The sequence below is a fragment of the Pipistrellus kuhlii genome, unplaced genomic scaffold, assembly GCF_014108245.1.
Source record: "Pipistrellus kuhlii isolate mPipKuh1 unplaced genomic scaffold, mPipKuh1.p scaffold_m20_p_4, whole genome shotgun sequence".
Taxonomy (NCBI): Eukaryota; Metazoa; Chordata; class Mammalia; order Chiroptera; family Vespertilionidae; genus Pipistrellus; species Pipistrellus kuhlii.
In genome coordinates, this window is record NW_023425540.1 from 91,161,250 (window position 1) to 91,177,606 (window position 16,357).

A 16,357-nucleotide genomic window follows, 5' to 3' on the forward strand; every position below is an offset into this window, starting at 1 on the left:
CCATAACCTCCAAAGCCTCCGGTGCACTGAGGATAAGTGCACCCCTCTGAGCACCAGCACCTCAGACACTTGGGCTGCGCTGGGCTTCCCTCCCTGCTTGGCCTTGCCTCTGTCTTCCATGTCCCCACTCTGACAAGCTGCCAGGTCTGAGCCCACCTCTTCCCCTTAGGTCCTGGAGCCCAAGCACATGTAAAGGGAAGGGAATCCAGGGCCTATCCCCACCCCCACCACTCTGCAATGACAGGAGGAGGTAGCAAGGGAGCAGGGCTCACAGCATGAGCACACTAAGCACTTACTACATGCCATGCACCCTGCTAAGCACATGTGCATTGCTATCCTCCCAAAACCACAGCCATGTGCCATGTGCTCAAAGAAGGAACTGACAGGGTTGTCATCCTCATTACAGAGAAGCACACAGGCTCAGAGGGGGGACCTGGTCACCCCGGCTGGCAGAGGGGGACACTAAAGCTCCTGCTTGTCACCACACTGGTCTCAGTGGCGCTCACTGCTTCCATTCAACATGTACCAGCAGACACTTCCCCAGAGATGCCTCCAGCTCGGAGCCCGCCGCCCTGAAAGCCCTGCTCACTCTGATGGTCCCCAGCTTGAAGTCCTCGCCAGAGTCGTTGTAGACAATGGACACAAAGTCGTTGCCCAAGTGGCGCTTCTTGTCACAGCGGTGCTTGTCCCCGTCCTTGGTGGGCATCAGGGTGGCAATGTGGAAAACAGCTGTGAGGCAGAGGGGAAAGCTGCAGGCCCGCCCCGTCCAGGCAGGGGGCCGGCCGGGGGCAGAAGGGCCCAGAGGCTCTGGGCCTGCAGGAGCCATGTCTCTGGTGCCTGGCCAGCAGCACTTGGCTCTTCTCTCTGAGGGCAGAGCTGCTGGAAGCAGAGCTGCAGCCCAATGTGCCTCAGTGCTCAGGCTGATGACCTCGGGCCCTTGGACACGTCCACTGCTCCCCCGAGGACAGGCCAATAGGAATGAGGTTGGGGGGACACACGCCCGGGAAGGCTCACACCTTGCATGATGTCGTCATGCCAGCAGTAGGTGAACTGGCCGTCCTCGCCACACACGTCCAGGCCACCCAGGTACACCTTATCCGGCTGACAGTCCTTGAGCTCGATGAGCTTGCCCAGGCCCGTCAGGAACTCCGTGTACCTATAGGAGCCATGCTCGTTGGACAGGATGGCGAGTTCACTGTTGCTCTGTAGAGAGAGAGAAGCATGGTGGCACCTCTCCCAAGTCGCCCCCCATCCGTATACTGTCGCCCCCTGAGCACAGCTCCCAAGGGCCCTGGGGGTTGCTGGGAGCCAGGGGGTGGTTGGTGGGGGGTGAATGGTGTCACTTGGCAAAGACGCCCACTTCTGTCATCAACCTGGACGCAGTGCAAGGTACATTCATTCCAACAGCTGCCCAGGTGGCATCCCTGACTTTCCCTTTCATAATTAGCCTGCCAGCAATTAGCTCAATTGTCAAAACACACCCAGAACCCTAGCATTCCTCAGCACCCTCTGACCTACTCCTCAGACCTGCACCGCTCTCACTTGGACTGTCACTATCCCACTTCTCTGCTCAGCAGCCAGAGCGATGCTTTTGAGGTTTGGGCATAGTCATAGCAAACCCTTGACTCAAAACCATCCAAGACCTTCCCTCCTCTGGGAACAGAAATGCAGCCTTACAGCGACCCACGAAGCTCTCGCCGATCGGCCCCTCCCCGTCACTTCCCCAGCTCTACCTCCACCCCCGCCCAGAGCTCACTCAGGGCCAACCTCGATGACACGGGGAGTGCCTCTCCCCAGGCCTGTTTCTACAGTGGATGCTCCCACACACGCCTGCACACATACCAGCTCCCTCGCATCTCTGCTCAGCATCACCGCCCTTGGATCACCGACAGCACCCTGTTCACTCTCAGGCTCCTGGGACCTGCCCTTCCCCTCCACAGTCCTCAGCACTCTCACCAGTACATGTGCTTACACACTGACCCATCTTTCTCACTCGTGTGTCCTCACATCAGAATAGTACCTGGCATGGAGCTCAATAACCACTTATTACTCTAGCAACTTACGCGGTAACAGCTGTGGAGGACAAAGGCCCATCCTCCCAACCCCCGCCCCGAGTAGGAAGGCCGCCCAACTCTGCCCTGGCACTGGGGGTAGGCCCTGCCGTCCCAGCAGCCTCACCTGGCCTTCTCCCACGTACAGGACGGCGATCTTGTGCGTGTCGTATGACGGGATCTGGTCGAGGAGCTGCACTGACCGCTCGAAAGACTACAGCCAGAGTCCGGCCTGAGTCCAGGGCAGGGGCTTGTCCCTGCCACCAGCCCTGCCTGGCCAGGCTCAGCCAGATGCCTGCCCAAGGGAGGGCTCTCCCCGCCCAGGCAGATCCCCACAGGCTGCCGCAGGGAGCTGAGGTGCAGCCCTCTGCAGGCCTGGGTGAAGGCCACCACTACCCAGAGCTGGGCACCCCCCTGTGCCCTGACCCCAGGCTCCAGGGAACCCCTGAAGGGGAGGAAAGGCATGCCCACCTCGTTGGGCAAAAGGATTGGCTTGTTGGACTCGTCACCAAAGAAGGGCGAATGGTAGAGCTGCAGGAACACAAAGCTGCAGAGGGAAAGATGAGGGCTGAGCGTGGCACCGCAGGTCCCAGATCAAGGTCCTGGCGGTGCGAACACGCCCACTGCCCAGGACTGCCCGCTCCTGTGACTGAACAGCCCAGGAAGAGGATACGCAGGCCTATACCCCAGCCTTTTCACCCCGGGCGATGAGATGCCACGTGGCCAGAGGCGTCCTGTCCGGAGCTCCAGCCCGAAGGGTGAGCTCACCTGGGGTTGATACCTGGCACCTTCTCGGCGTTGGAGGCTCCTGCTCTGCTTTTGAAGGAGTCCTTCTCCACCCGCTTGCCCCTGCGAGACGGGGCCGAGTCAGAGATGGTGTAGCCTCGGGGCCGCAGGCCGCTGGGGGAGCGGGGACCGCTGGGAGGCGCGGGGCCCTCGGCGTGGGAGGGGCCCCGGCTGGCTTCGCCTGGGGCTGACCAGGCAGCGCCTTCTCCGTCTAGGATCCCTGACTGTGACCGGGCCTTAGCCTCCGGGCTCAGCCGGCCAACATCGGCCTTGTCCCCGGGGTCCCCGAGGATGTCCTGCAGGGTCTGCAGTTCCGGTGAGGAGCTGGACTTGCTCAGGGGCTGCGAGGGCTGGAAAGAGAGGTCCACGGAGGGCCGGGCGGCCTCGGAGGAGACCACCCGCTCGATGGGGATGCCCCCAGCAGGCAGCTCCTCTGCGCGGAATGACTTCTCCTCCTGGCTGGAGGTTGAAGATGACTGGAAAAAACATTCCCAAGAAAACACTGTCACTGAGCCCACCTGGGCTGTGGGGTTTCCCCAGAGGCAATGAGGCCCCACATGTCCTCCTGCCCTGGGCCACAGAGCCACCAGCACCACCTGATGATCCCACCTCCCCCAGGACAGCCCCTTCCTGTGCAACACGCTGGGCACAGGAGCCAAACCCCACACCCAGAGGCTGCACGGTGAGGAGCCACCCAAGACGGAGCGCTTAGAAATCCCCGCTCTGAGCTGAGGGACTGGGAGGAACAGGCAGCCATTTCCAGATGAGAAAGATGGGCTAAAAGACTTGCCCAAACCCTGGCTGGTTTGGCTCAGTGGACAGAGTGTCAGCCTGTGGACTGAGGGTCCCCGATTCTATTCCGCTCAAAGGTAGTACAAGCCTGGGTTACGGGCTTGATTCCCAGTGGGGAGTGTGCAGGAGGCAGCCGGTCAGTGATTCTCATCATTGATGTTTTTCTCTCTCCCTTTCCCTTTCTCTCTGAAATGAACAAAAACATATTTTTTTAAAAAGTTGGGGGGAAATAGACTTCCCTAAGTTCAGAACCACAAAGCTTGAGAACAGAGAATCCCTGCATCCGCTTGCTGAGACCCTACCCCTTTGCCATGGCCCTACCCCTGCCTCAGCCGGCCCTTCCCCCTCAGCCCCTGCCTCCGTCTCACCCGCCTCCCACACCCCTTGGCTCAGGCTGAGACCTGACAGCAAGCGTGGCTCTGAAGGCCCAAATGGAGACTCCCCACAGGGCCTCAGGCCAGCGGCTCCGGTGCGCAGCAATACTCACCCTGCTGTAAGCCTCAGTGTGCCGACAGCGCCTGTCTGTGCCCAGTGCAGCCTCAAAGTCCTCCAGTTCTGGGGGCAGCAAACTAGCCTCATCTGGAGCTCCCTCCTCTAGGACCACGGCTGAGTCTGGAAGACACACATGGCTGCTGGGTGCTAGTCCAGCCCAAGGAGCTCATGTGGCCTCAAAGGCACCAGCCTTTTCCCCATGACAGGGCACAGCAGAAGCTGACCCGAGGCCCTCCTATGCCACCCCTCCCACCAAGCGGGCTGGAGTGGGTGTGATCCCTGACACGGGGTGACTGCTACCTGGGCTCCAGGGGGTCAGGATGAGGGGTCACCTGGCTTCTCTAATCCCCACCCACCCAGCCAGGTATCCGGAGAAGCACTGCTGCTCCTGCAGCAAGGCAGGGAGGCGAGGGCAGGAGCACCTGGTCCCTGAGGAGGGGGAACACCAGGATGAGGCCCCGCTCAGGAGGAGGGGCTGGACCAGCCCCAGGAACGGGGGAGAGAGGCCTGAGCTCCTCCCTGCCTGGACCGGAGGAGAGACCCGGGAGAAGCAGACGCTTGCCTTCCCATCCAGGCCAAACTGGAAGCCAGGTGTGCTCGGAAGGCAGATGCCCAAAGCAGTGCTTCCTGCCAGTATCAGGGCCAGGGGCAGCTCGCCCAAGGCCGCCTGCAAACAGCCCTGCACACGGCAGGTCATCAGCTACCTGCCAGAGCCCCCGCACAGCGTCCTTTCCACACCGGCCCTGCCCACAGGGGATCCAGACCAGAGTGCTGCCAGGTCACACCCTCCCCGCCAGGGCCTGGGGCATCAGAAGCCCATGGCTACAGTGAAGGCACACAGCCCAATCTGTGAGTCCACAAAGCCAATCCGGTCACCAGAGCCCAGGGCAAGGTCAGCTTGGCTGAGCTGCCAGGGCCAGGCTCAGCCCCCAAAAGCTGTCCCCTGCCAGCATCTGTGGCTCAGCTCCCCGATGTCACCTCATCAGCCTGGGAATAAAGCTCAGCCACAAAGGCTGGGCAGAGGGCAGGGCCCTGATCCTGGAGGGTGAGGAGAGGCGGACACGATCACGTAGGGAGAGCGGAGGAAGGGCAGTGAGAACAGCATCCATGAGGCAGAGCAGGGCTCTGCAGCAAGCACTAAGGAGACGCACGAATACCTGCCCAGGAAATGCTCCTGCACAACTTTCCTTGGCAACTGGACTGGTACAGGGACGAGAAAGAGGCCACTGCAAGGGAAGCCAGCAGAGGAGACTGCGCGGGCTGAGCGAAAGAACAGGCACCACTAGACCCGCACAGAACCAGAGCCTGGAGAAAGGGGAGAGCCAGCGGCACCCGGCAGGCGGGTGTGCATGGGTCTCAGCTCTCTAAGCTGCTGGGGTGGGTTTGGGGGAGGGGAGGGCACCCCTCCTCCTCAGGAACAGAGCTCAGCCTGAGCCCGAGCTGTGGCCAGTCAGGCAGGGGCATTAGAGCTCACGGGCAGGCTCAGGCTGTGCTTGGCGCATCCAAATCCACACCCCGACAGAAGTGGGGCCACCCCTAAAGCCTCGCACACTGAGCACCCCGAGGAGGGAGCCCTGCGCACATCCATCCCGTGAGCTGGACCAGCTGAGGGGACAGGAGGTCTGCGCGCCGCCGGGCCCCGTCTCTGGGGAGAGCCCTCCTCAGGAGCGAGTCCTGTTCCCCAACATCAGGGGGCAGCACAGGCATCCTGCCTCAGGCTGCCTCCTGGCCAGGCCCGAGGCTGGCAGCACCAAGGAAGGTCTGGGCCCCGTTGGGGTGGGAGCCAGGCAGTGCTCACCTGTGTTAGAGCGTGGGGGCGGGGGAGGCCTGGCGGAGCTGGCGGCCGGCACGGACAGGGACTTGTACAGGGCCGTGTCGCGGCGCTCCTTGAAGCGCTCCGCGGCCATGAGGGCGTTGGACAGCTCCTGCAGGGGCATGTTGTTGATGTCCGAGGAGAAGGGGCTGAGAGGGTTCTCCAGGCTCATCAGCCAGCTGGTGTTCCCTGAGGGAGGCAGCACCCCTCAGGCTGCAGGTCCATGCAGCCAGCCTGTCCCCTCCCTGGGCGGCCCCCGGCGCACTGTCCTCAAGGGCACGCGCGGGGCCCTTCAGGGAGAGTGAAGGGCCCAGGATCCCCAGGCCGCAAGGTCGGAGTAACACCTATGTGTGGTCACCCTTCCCAGTGACGAGCAAGCCTCTGCCCAGGTCAGCTCTTGCACCCAGACCAGGCTCAGGAGGCTTTTCAAAGCAGCAGCCTCTGCCAGTGGCTGGACGGGGCCTCGTTTCAGAGGCTCTGGGCTGTCCTCCGCACACAGGCTCTGATCCTGGAGGGTCATGACTCGACCTTCCTGAGCCTCCTCACGTCACAGTATCCCACCTGACCCCAACCCACGTCCTCCTACCTACCTGGCCCTCTCTCACCTGGTCTCCGCCTCCCGACTGCCCTCTCCAACGGGAGCCCGGGGGTCTGGGCTAAAAACACCAGTGAGGAGCCTCTCCGAGCCCCCATCTCAGGGCCTGGCGGCCCAGCTTCCCACCCCCTCACCGCTTGGTCACCATCAGCCCAGACCATGACCGAGGTGCCTCCTGAACCCTGCGCCTTGTCTTATAAGTCCCCCTTTGACCTGAAACACCTGTTACAGTCTGATTGTCTCCCTGAAAATCATGTTGAGTCTTAGCCCCCAGGATCTCAGAATGTGCCTCTATTCAGAGATGAGGTCTTTAAATGGGTGAATAAGGTAAAATGAGGCCGTACTGGTGGGCCCTATCCAGTCTGACTGGTGTCCTCCTAAGCGGCGATATGGGAACAGACACATAGGAGGACATCAGGGTGGGGACACAGGAGATGACCATCAGTAAACAAACCAAGGCCTCAGGAGGAACCAGCCCTGCCGGCATCTTGATCTCAGACTTCCAGCCTCCAGGACTGAGGCCACACCTTCGTTACGTAAGCCCCGTCTACGGCGCTTTGTTCTGGAACCTGAGCCGACTACTATGTTCTCACAGAGCCACCAGCATCTCCCCACTGTTCACCTCTGCAGACTTGGTCCAAACGCCCTGTGGCCCAGCCTGCTGCTGCTCGCTCCCGTTTCCCCTCACGGGTAACTGTCCCCCCTACGTGGTAAGAGACCCAGCTGGCCACGCACAGGCCACCCTCAGCACCTGTGGGCCTCCGGACCAGGATCTCTGCCCAGCCCTGGGTCAGCAGGGGCACGTAGGCCGCCAGGTTGGTCTTCTTCTGCACCGGGAGCGGGGCGCTGGCCGAGGCCCTCTCAGGCTTGCTGGCGGGCGCAGTCTGCGGGCCCGGGAAAGCAGGGCTGCCTGGGAAGTGGGAGGCTGGAGGGTCCAGGGCACCAATGCGAAGGCCGTGGCCCCCTGCAGGGGTTGAGGGCAGAATGGCTGGTGACCACCTCTTGCCCAGTGCAAAGCCACCAAACCACCTGGCTGCTCCACCCAAGGCCCATCTAGTCAAGAAGCCCCACGTCAGTGCCCAGCACAGCACAGCCTCCCTGGGCATGGCCCTCTGGAATCAGCTTTAGCGGACCCAGGACCACAGGAAGGGCCCAGCACCTGTCCCACAATCGGACCATGGCTTATTCCAGCTGCATCTGCAGAAAGCCCAGCGGTGAGCTGAGCTACGGGCCAGCTGCTAAGGGCTCACAGGAACACTGGCCGCGAGAACAGAACCCTCAGCAGCAAAGGGGCCTGTGTACAGCCGTGTACAAGGTACACACCCTCTCCCACCAGATGCGGGCCCAGGAGACAGCACCTCCCTTATTCAGGAACTGGGCCCCTGGCTCTCAGGGGCCTTGCTGAGCTCAGGGACCTAGAGACGTGTCTGAGGGAGTGGGGTGGAGGCTCACCGGACATGGAGCGGACCCGGTCCCGGGCCCCGAGGCACACCTGCTGCCCAGTCTGGGACTCCAGTTTGGCTGGGGCCTCCTTTGTCTGTCTCATGTGCATGCTGAGGTCAGAGCTGGAGACAGAGGCCCATACAGAGTGTGACCAGGGTGCCCCATGGGCCCCAGACCGGCACAGCACTGTCCATGCAGGCGTGGGCACTGGCAAGGTTGAGCAGGCAGGGGGCTCACCTCAACTCTGGACTGCCCTCCAGTTCTCCTGAGTCCAGGCCCAGAAGCGACCGGGTTCCAGTCCCCACACTCGTCGTCACGGTGATGAGCTTATTCCCAACCAGCCAGGTTTTGGTCCTACCTCCAGCCAGGAGGAACTCTCCCACGGGGGACCTGAAAGCACAGGAGCAGAGGCCCTGCCACTGGGCACACCGGCGGAGGCTCTGGATGGGCATCCTCAGGCACGCAGAGCGGCCCTGCCTGGGCCAACCCAAGGGAAGGAGCCCCACAGGCCACACCTGCTGCCACTACTTTGACCAAGAACAGTCACTTGGTCAAAGCAGTGGCAGAAAGGCTGGCCCTATGCCCACCTGCCCCACCCTGGAGCCCGGCCCACCTCTTAGGGACTGCCGTGAAGTTGGAGAACACGTATCTGGCCATCATGTCCAGGCATGTTTCTGTGAGCTCCAAGTGGAGGTTTTTCAAGTTGTCATCGGCCTGGGCCATCGAGTTCTCATCTGCAGACCCCAAGCTGGCGCTCGTGAGGGATGTCTGGATCCTGCTGGAGGGAGGGACCATGGCAAGGTCAGGGCACTGGGCAGGCCAAATTATCTACCACTGGGGACCAGAGATGGAGGCATGCATGTGCTGAGGGGGCCAAGCTCAGAAAGACCCCGCCAGTGCACATGGCCACTTGAGCCACAGCTTGGCTAACAGAGTGGACAGTCACCCCAGAGAGGAAGTGCAGGAGCTCATGGGAGACCCAGGCCCACTCCGGGAGCAGAGGATTAGGAGGCAGGAGAGAGGGCCGTCCCCTCACCAAAGCACGGGAGTTAGGCGATGGCTTCCTGGCAGCAGTTTAGTCATGCAGAGACAGCGAGACCACGGGACGCACGCGCAAAGATTGCATTCTGCCCACAGGGCCTCCCATCGAGGACAGGAAGGGTCTGGGCTTCAAGTGTGGCTCTTCGCCCTCACACTCAGGTCACCCTGTGCTCCACATGCACCCCAGTGACCAGGAGGGGGGCTTGTGCAGGTATAATTCTGATACAAATTCCACATCACCTTTGCCATGTTTCGTGCATGGAGAAGAGCTAAGAGGGAGCCTCACTGACCACTGCCCCTCCCCGAGCCAAACCCCGTTCAGGGGAGGCCAGCCTGAGGCTGGAGCCCAAGCCGGGCATCAGGGAGGAGGTGGGTCTCCAAGCAGCAGGACACAGGTCTGAAGGGACTCCCAAGTGAAGAGGCAGGTATCCCCTGCTTAGTGCAGCCTGGCCTGGTCAGCACAAACAGTGACCCCAAGAACCAACACCTGCACCCCAACACAGCCGGGAGGAGACCGAGACTTCATCTCTCCGAGTCCAGGCCTCCCCTGCCCCTCCCAGGCTGGCTCCTACCCCTATTGCCCTACAAACACACCCCTTCCTTTCTAGAAAGCAGACCTTTTCTAGAAAGCTCAAGAACGTTCCCTAGAGAGGATATGAAAAGCCAAACCCTGGAGAATGTGTTCCCACTGCTTTAACTTGCAAAGGCTCCTGATCAGTGGGGACAGGCCTGCAGGAGGCTGCCAGTGGACACTTGCTTCTGGCTCCCAGACGGTCCAAGGAAGCCGTGTAGCCAGCCCGTGCTTGTTCGAGGCTTGGGGACAGAATGCAACCTTCCCACCCCTCACTGCCAGGCTCCCTGGACCAACGGCTGGGCTCAGCAGGACAGGCCACTGTGGCCAGAGGTGCCACTTGGGCTCTCCCCCGGCTCCAGCCAGGGAGGGCATGGGTAGGCAACGAAGTCATGCAAGCAGCCCCATGCACCGCCACCCAGGTGCTCCCGCCTGGCAGCGCCACTTCACGGGCCAAGCTCCAGGTCTGAGCCCCCCGCCCAACAAAGCCCACTACCTGCGGACCACATGTTCAGACACACTGATGCTGCGGCACCGGAAGGCATCGGCTGCAGAGCTCTCCTTGAATTCTTTGACGGGTGGAGAGTTATTCAAGCCTTGTTTGGGGGGTCTGGCTATCCTCAAACTACCAGGTGAGGAAGGAAGGCCCAAGCCCCAGGGAGCCCAGCTCCCGGGAGGGGAGAGCAAGCCATTGGAGGGATGAGGAGGAAAGGTCACAGGCCACAGGGTCAGCATGGAGAGCCCGTGGGTGAGATGAACAAAAAACCATGCCAGAAGCCAGTTAGCAGGGGGAAGAAACAGAAAACAAAAACGCATGAAAATACATCTTGTAAACATGACAGAAAAAGGTTTCACTCGTGATACCAAAACAAAGAGCACCAGTGCAAACTAAAGGGGTGTGGATCTCACCGCACGGCAGATTCCAGGCTGAGGACCAGGTGTCCGCGCCCTGAGGAGGGTCAGCACCTCCCAGCTCAGGGACTAGGAAGAGCTGAGGCCCCGAGGGTAACTGTTCAGAGTGGCCAGTTCTTAACGAGCGGCCCCAGCCACCAGAGGCTAGAGAGAACAGCTGTGACTTTAGGTCCCACTGACCTGGTCATTCTGGAAAATGCCGTATTCCCGCTTAGGGAGAGCCAAAAGCTTAGGCAGGAGGTGGGGGCAGAAGGGGGTAGCTGTTCAAATGAAATGCAAACGAGAACACAAGGCCTAGCACAGATCTTTTCAGGTTTGGCAGAAGCGGCTGCGATGGTAGAGAAGAACATGTTCCCTAGTTGGCCAAGGGCTGGGAAGTGAGTTTGGAGAAAGGGCACCCGGCCTGAGGCGGGGCTGACCACAGGGCCCTGGTCCCCAGGGGAGGGTGCTGGGGCCCTGAGGCTCCTCCCCACCCAGGCCAGGTGTTTGGCTTCTCAGGAGTCACAGATGCCCTAATGCAACCCTGGGCTCGTTCCGTAGTCAGACCCAAACACAGACGTCCTACTTACTGCTGGCACCCACCCCAGCTCAGCACCTCTTGCACGGGCCACCCAGGCAGACCACACGGCCGCTTGGTGAGGAGCTCTGGGCTCTCCAGCTGAATGTGGAGCACTAGTGGCCCTCACAGGCCCTGCCCTGCCTCACACCCCAGGGCACCGTGGTGCCCAGCACAGCCTGCATAGGGGCCTACCCTCAGCCACATTTCCATCCATTAGCCTGGGGGCAGCCGGGCGGCCCCAGGCCCTGCATGCACCATGCTGGTTACAGGTCACAGCTCAGCTCTGCCCTGCCCTGCCCCCCAGGACACCAGGCACACCCATGACAGGCTCCACACCTCTTGGGCCTCTCGTTGAGGCTGGTGCTCCGTGCTCTGAAGCTGTCCTTCTCGGGGGTATCATCAAAAGACCGGAGGACGTTGGAGCGCAGGCCCTGTCAGTGGAGCAGATCTGAGCTGGAACTGGGAGAACTGGCCCTTGAGGCACCCAGGTGCTTCTTCCCTGTGCACCTATCAGCCCCACCCAGGTATGCTGCCAACCGGGGATAAGCTGCAGGTCTAGGACAGCGGTGGCAGCTCCTGCCCCCATGCCAAGTGTGTCCCAGCGGGCCAGGCTCAGCAGAGCAAGTCCTGAGCATCGTAAGCACAACCGAACAATGCCCGGCCCCATCACCATCTGTCACCCTGCTCCAGCATGGACAGCAACAGCAGAGCCGGTCCCAACCTAGCTCTGGCTTACCTTAGTGATGAAAGGAACAAAGTCTTTCCGGAAGGGCAGGCGGCACCTAATGAACCACATGGCTATGACGTGATGGGCCAGGCACACAATGTACTGGTTGAACCTGCAAGAGGAAAGTGCAGGAGCTCCATCCTGGCACTTAGGGAAATGCCCGGGCACTGGGAGCAGACCATTCTAGGCACTGAGGTCAGCGTGGCTCTCTGCTCCAACAGGCCTGGCCTCCCCGGGCACGCACACCGGCACTTACTTGGAAGGGTTGGTATATGGCAGGGAGATGGCAAACACGCTCGCGTACTGCTCTGCTGCAAAGTTCCTGTAGAGATGAGGCAGCCTGGCCAGAGCTGCGAAGCAAGGAGACAGCCAGTGAGAGCGCCCAGGCAGCAGCGGGCACTGATGTTACCAGTCCTCGGCTGTTTCTGAAGGCCAGTGCTGCCATTCTGACCCAAGAGGGCTGCAAAGGAGTAAAGGTCACAGCCCACCAAATAGGACCTTCCAACTGACCCTTGGCCCTGGCCCTCTATAACCATGGCTGGCAAACTATGGTCCCTAGACCAAATCTGGCCAGTGTCCCACATTTGTATGACCCGTGAGCTAAGAATCATTTTTACATTTTTAAAAGGATTGTAAACAAAATGAATGTACAACAGAGGCCGTATGTGGCCCTTTGCAGAAGTACTGGCCCCATTTGGCTTCTGTTGTCCACACACCTGAGGGCTTACTTAGGCCAAACGCACACTAGGATACTAAGAATGAAGGGCTGAGCGAGGCACCCCTGAGTTCCTGGAAGTCACAGTCTGAGAGGTGAGTCAGCAAAGCCCTCCAAGCTGTGGTGTGTGCTTTGAGGGGGAAAAGAGGAGGCTGTGAGAGAAGCTTGCACAGAAGCTTCCTGTTACCTGGCATTGGCTCCTGCAATCAGCTTGGCTCTCACAGCTGATTGCAGGAGCGAATGTCAGGTAACAGGAAGTTTCAGTGCAATTTAAACTGACACTGAGTGGGGGAGAGGAGCCAGCCACTCAAAGACCAGGAAGGAGGAAAGCATTCAAAGCATAAGTGCAAAGGCCCTGAGGCAGCGAGGATGGCATGTCCCAGGAGGACTGTGCACCTACATGCAGCCATAGAAAGGTTACGAGATGAAGTCAGAGAAGTCAGCTCAGGGCATTTCAGGCAGGGCAGGGCACAGCCCCAAACTCAAGGGTCCACCCTATACTCACACATGCATGCACATGCGTACACATTCACACACATGGAGGTACAGACACTTACTTGACAGGAACTCAAGCAGTGGAATGGCCATACTGGCCGTGGCCGAGATGTGTGTGAGCTTCACCACCAGGATGGGCAGAGCTTTGATCATGATGTCGGGCATCTCCACGCTGCAGATGGTCAGGGCCACCACACACTGGCTGGCGCAGCGGTAGATGAGGCCTTGCTCCAGGCAGTACACCATCTCCCGCTGCGGACAGCACAGATGCCTCAGCCCCAGCCCCGGGCAGGCCAGCCCTGTCCCCTCCTGTCTCACAGCTGTTCTGGTGAACCAGGCGGTGTCTACCCTCACCCGCTCTACAATGTTCTACACAGAACGTCAAGGCTGATGAAGATTAAGTGCCTGTCCCAGGTCTCTGAGCATCTAAGTGGCAGAGCCACCAGCAGCTGACCTCCCCAAGCTGACTGGATATCAGATGCTTCCTGACACTTCCCCACCAGCCAACACCTGGAGCCAGGACATGCTGGGCCCATCATCCCCTTGGCTCTGGGACCCCCAAATGGTTGGCCTACATCACCAAGGGGAGGGTCTGCCTGACACAATAAGGCTGCGAGGCCCACAGGGAGCCTGGCAGTGTCCTCCATGAAGACAGTGAGGCTGGGCCACAGCCTCAGCACAAACCACCTGGTGGCTCGAGGCCCCATGGATGATTTTGATTCCCTGCAGCTGCCTCAGAAATGTTTTGGGCCTCAAAGTTCTCAGGGAACCTTCAGCCCAGCATAGCCAGCTGCCCTTTTGGGGATATGAGGAGGGAATGAGATGGGAAATGTGAATTCCCAAGAGTGCTGTGGTGATCAGGAACTCAGAAAGCCCAGAGTCTGAGTATAAGCCTCTCTCCTCGCTGGCCATGACTTTGAGCATGCTGCCTGACCTCTCTAAGCAAGGTTTTGACAAAGAAAGGTGTCAGGAATTTATTGTATCATTATTATTATTTTTTTAATCCTCACCCAAGGATACGTTTTTATTTATTTTAGAGGGAGCGAGAGGAAGAGAGTGAGAGAGGGAAAAACAAACATCAATTTGAGAAAGAAACATCAATTGGTTGCCTCCTGTATGCACCATGAACAACCAGGGATAAAACCCACAACCTGGGTACGTGCCCTGACCGGGAATGAAACCCACAACCTTTTGCAGTATGGGATGGTCTCCAGCCAAGCTATCCTGGCCAGGGCAGGCGTCGTGAGTTTAAATGAGATAGTAGTAAATGTAAGGGCTCAATGTGGGCCTCACTTACAGCAGCAAAGAATAAATAAACCAGGCATTGCTATTCATGCTTGCTGTACCTGATGACAGATGTGGAGGCAGACGGAAGTCAGGGGGCCCTCGGCCCAGCCACACTTCCTCTCAAAACAGGGCCAGCTCTGCCAAGAGGCTTGGCCACCTGTCCTAAAGCCGTAGCAAGGACAAGCCAGGCAATATTCCTCAAAAAGACGCTTCTGCCTGGCCGGCGCAGCTCAGTAGTTGAGCGTCGACCTGTGAATCAGAGGGTCACGGTTCGATTCCCAGTCAGGGCATATGCCCAGTTTGCAGGGTGTGCAGGAGGCAGCCAATCAATGATTCTCTCTCATCATTAGTTTCTCTCTCTCTCCACCTCTCCCTTCCTCTCTGAAATCAATAAAAACATATTCTAAAAAAAGTAAAAATAAAAAGACGCTCTGGGTGTGTGTTGGCGGGGCAGGGGGACAATCAGGTGCTGCATTAAGCCCACACTCCCCAGAGGAATGCTCAGGAGAGCCGGGGAACTCAGCTCTCCGCAGTGCCAGGGAGGGCCACAGCGGGGGACCCAGTGGGCACTCAGGGAAGTAGCCAGGCCCCTGTCCTGGCCTAGCAGCCACAGGAAGTTGGGGGCCCATTTCCCTGAAGCAAACACCTGAGGATCAGACAGGCAGCACCAAGATGGACTGTCACCCTCCCATCCGGTACCTGTCTGGCTTTGTCCAGGTAGTTGTGGTAAGAGATCAGTGCCGTCAGCACAGGAACCACAGCCAGATGCAGGTCGGTTCTGGAGAACCCTTCTGGGGTGCCTCGAAGTCGTTCCAGGGTCTTGGGTCCTGAAAGCTAACACACAGGCCGGATGTGCAGCGCTGCCTGGTGGCTAAGTCAGCTGTCGGTGGCCAGAGCACAGGCCCCGTGGGAGGAGGGTCAAGAGCCCCAGGGCCTTCCTACTTCTGTTTCTGGCCAAAGGCCTGCCTCCTCAGGGAGAGACAGGAAATGTGGTGATGTCCCTATCACAGGAGCCCCAGTGAGGCAGAGCCGTCACACTCAGTATCTCCAGTTCTAGCTCCCATTTCTGCCCCATAAGCTGGGGAAGGATGGGTCCTGGAAACATGGTCTGCGCTCTGGACAGAGACCACATCTCTGAAGGAAATGCTCTGATCATGATGTTGGTTTCACCACACCGCCCAGGGCCTTAAAGCCTTTTGGAGCGAAAGGAACTATGCCGCAGCACCACCACCAGCGGCACAGGAACCCTTCAGTGAGTGGCACAGGAAGCAGCATGTTACCATGGAGCACAGAGCAGAAGACAGCTGGTCCACGCTGCACGGAGAGGTGAAAATGAGGACCTTGTACCGCAGCGACTCCGGCAGCTTGCTGAGCACAAGCTTCAGCACCTTCCAGTCAGTCTCCTGCAGGAAGAGGGGTCAGTCAGGGGGAGGTCTGCACCCTGGAGAGGGGAGATGGAATTCCAGTTTGAACTGCTGGTTGGAGCTGAATAGCTGGTGGGGGTGGGGTTTGTGGATCCTCCACGTCTGGGCAGGGCAACAGCTGCCCTTTGCCAGGCTGAGTGGAAGCCCAGTGCAGAGCCAATACTGCCTTTTTCTTTTTAGCTGGATCTGGAACTTCCACACACCTGGCTCCATCCTTCCCATCTGCCCAACAGAGACCACGGGACTGCCTGCCTACTGCCCAGAACCTAAGGGGCCTCACGGATGCCCACTCAGCATGATAGACACGGTACAGCAGGAAAAAGCTATTACACCAGCTCCAAGGGGGCAGCAGCAAGCATCCCTCTACAATCCACGAGCCCGGGTAACTGTTGCAGGACTGAAGTCAACCCAGGGCCAGAACAATGGGAGGACACAGTCATGGCACCACCAGACCCATTGGGTGGCCCTCCCAACCTCCATAGAGGTGACCACTGCCCATGAACAACACCAACTGCCACAAATCCTGAAGCCTTCCTCAGACCCCATCTGTGACACAGAGGCCTTGACAGTCACGGGAAATCGCGGACGGTCCCCTTTACTGCCACCGTCAGGCACCCCAGCGATCGTGCCCTGCCCTCCGCTGTAGCCCTCAGG

The 16,357-nt window shown here is 59.6% G+C and overlaps 1 protein-coding gene across 8 annotated transcripts in view; it reads right to left on the bottom strand.

The window, feature by feature from the left end:
• TSC2 (TSC complex subunit 2) overlaps nt 1-16,357 on the bottom strand; it is a 40,498-nt gene that overhangs the window by 1,471 nt on the left and 22,670 nt on the right. For 4 of the 8 annotated variants that reach the window (XM_036409129.2, XM_045571441.1, XM_036409135.2 and 1 more), the window contains 18 exons: nt 15,560-15,682; nt 14,979-15,113; nt 13,055-13,244; nt 12,039-12,132; nt 11,792-11,894; nt 11,392-11,486; nt 10,081-10,209; nt 8,586-8,750; nt 8,210-8,362; nt 7,982-8,094; nt 7,281-7,493; nt 5,920-6,123; nt 4,117-4,241; nt 2,820-3,313; nt 2,523-2,598; nt 2,179-2,265; nt 1,017-1,203; nt 590-729 (listed from right to left, as the gene is read on the bottom strand). In XM_036409129.2, coding sequence (XP_036265022.1) covers nt 590-729; nt 1,017-1,203; nt 2,179-2,265; nt 2,523-2,598; nt 2,820-3,313; nt 4,117-4,241; nt 5,920-6,123; nt 7,281-7,493; nt 7,982-8,094; nt 8,210-8,362; nt 8,586-8,750; nt 10,081-10,209; nt 11,392-11,486; nt 11,792-11,894; nt 12,039-12,132; nt 13,055-13,244; nt 14,979-15,113; nt 15,560-15,682 — 2,826 coding nt within the window. The remainder of the gene's footprint in view (nt 1-589; nt 730-1,016; nt 1,204-2,178; nt 2,266-2,522; nt 2,599-2,819; nt 3,314-4,116; nt 4,242-5,919; nt 6,124-7,280; nt 7,494-7,981; nt 8,095-8,209; nt 8,363-8,585; nt 8,751-10,080; nt 10,210-11,391; nt 11,487-11,791; nt 11,895-12,038; nt 12,133-13,054; nt 13,245-14,978; nt 15,114-15,559; nt 15,683-16,357) is intronic. The other 4 variants (XM_036409130.2, XM_036409131.2, XM_036409134.2 and 1 more) reach the window with 4 other exon arrangements.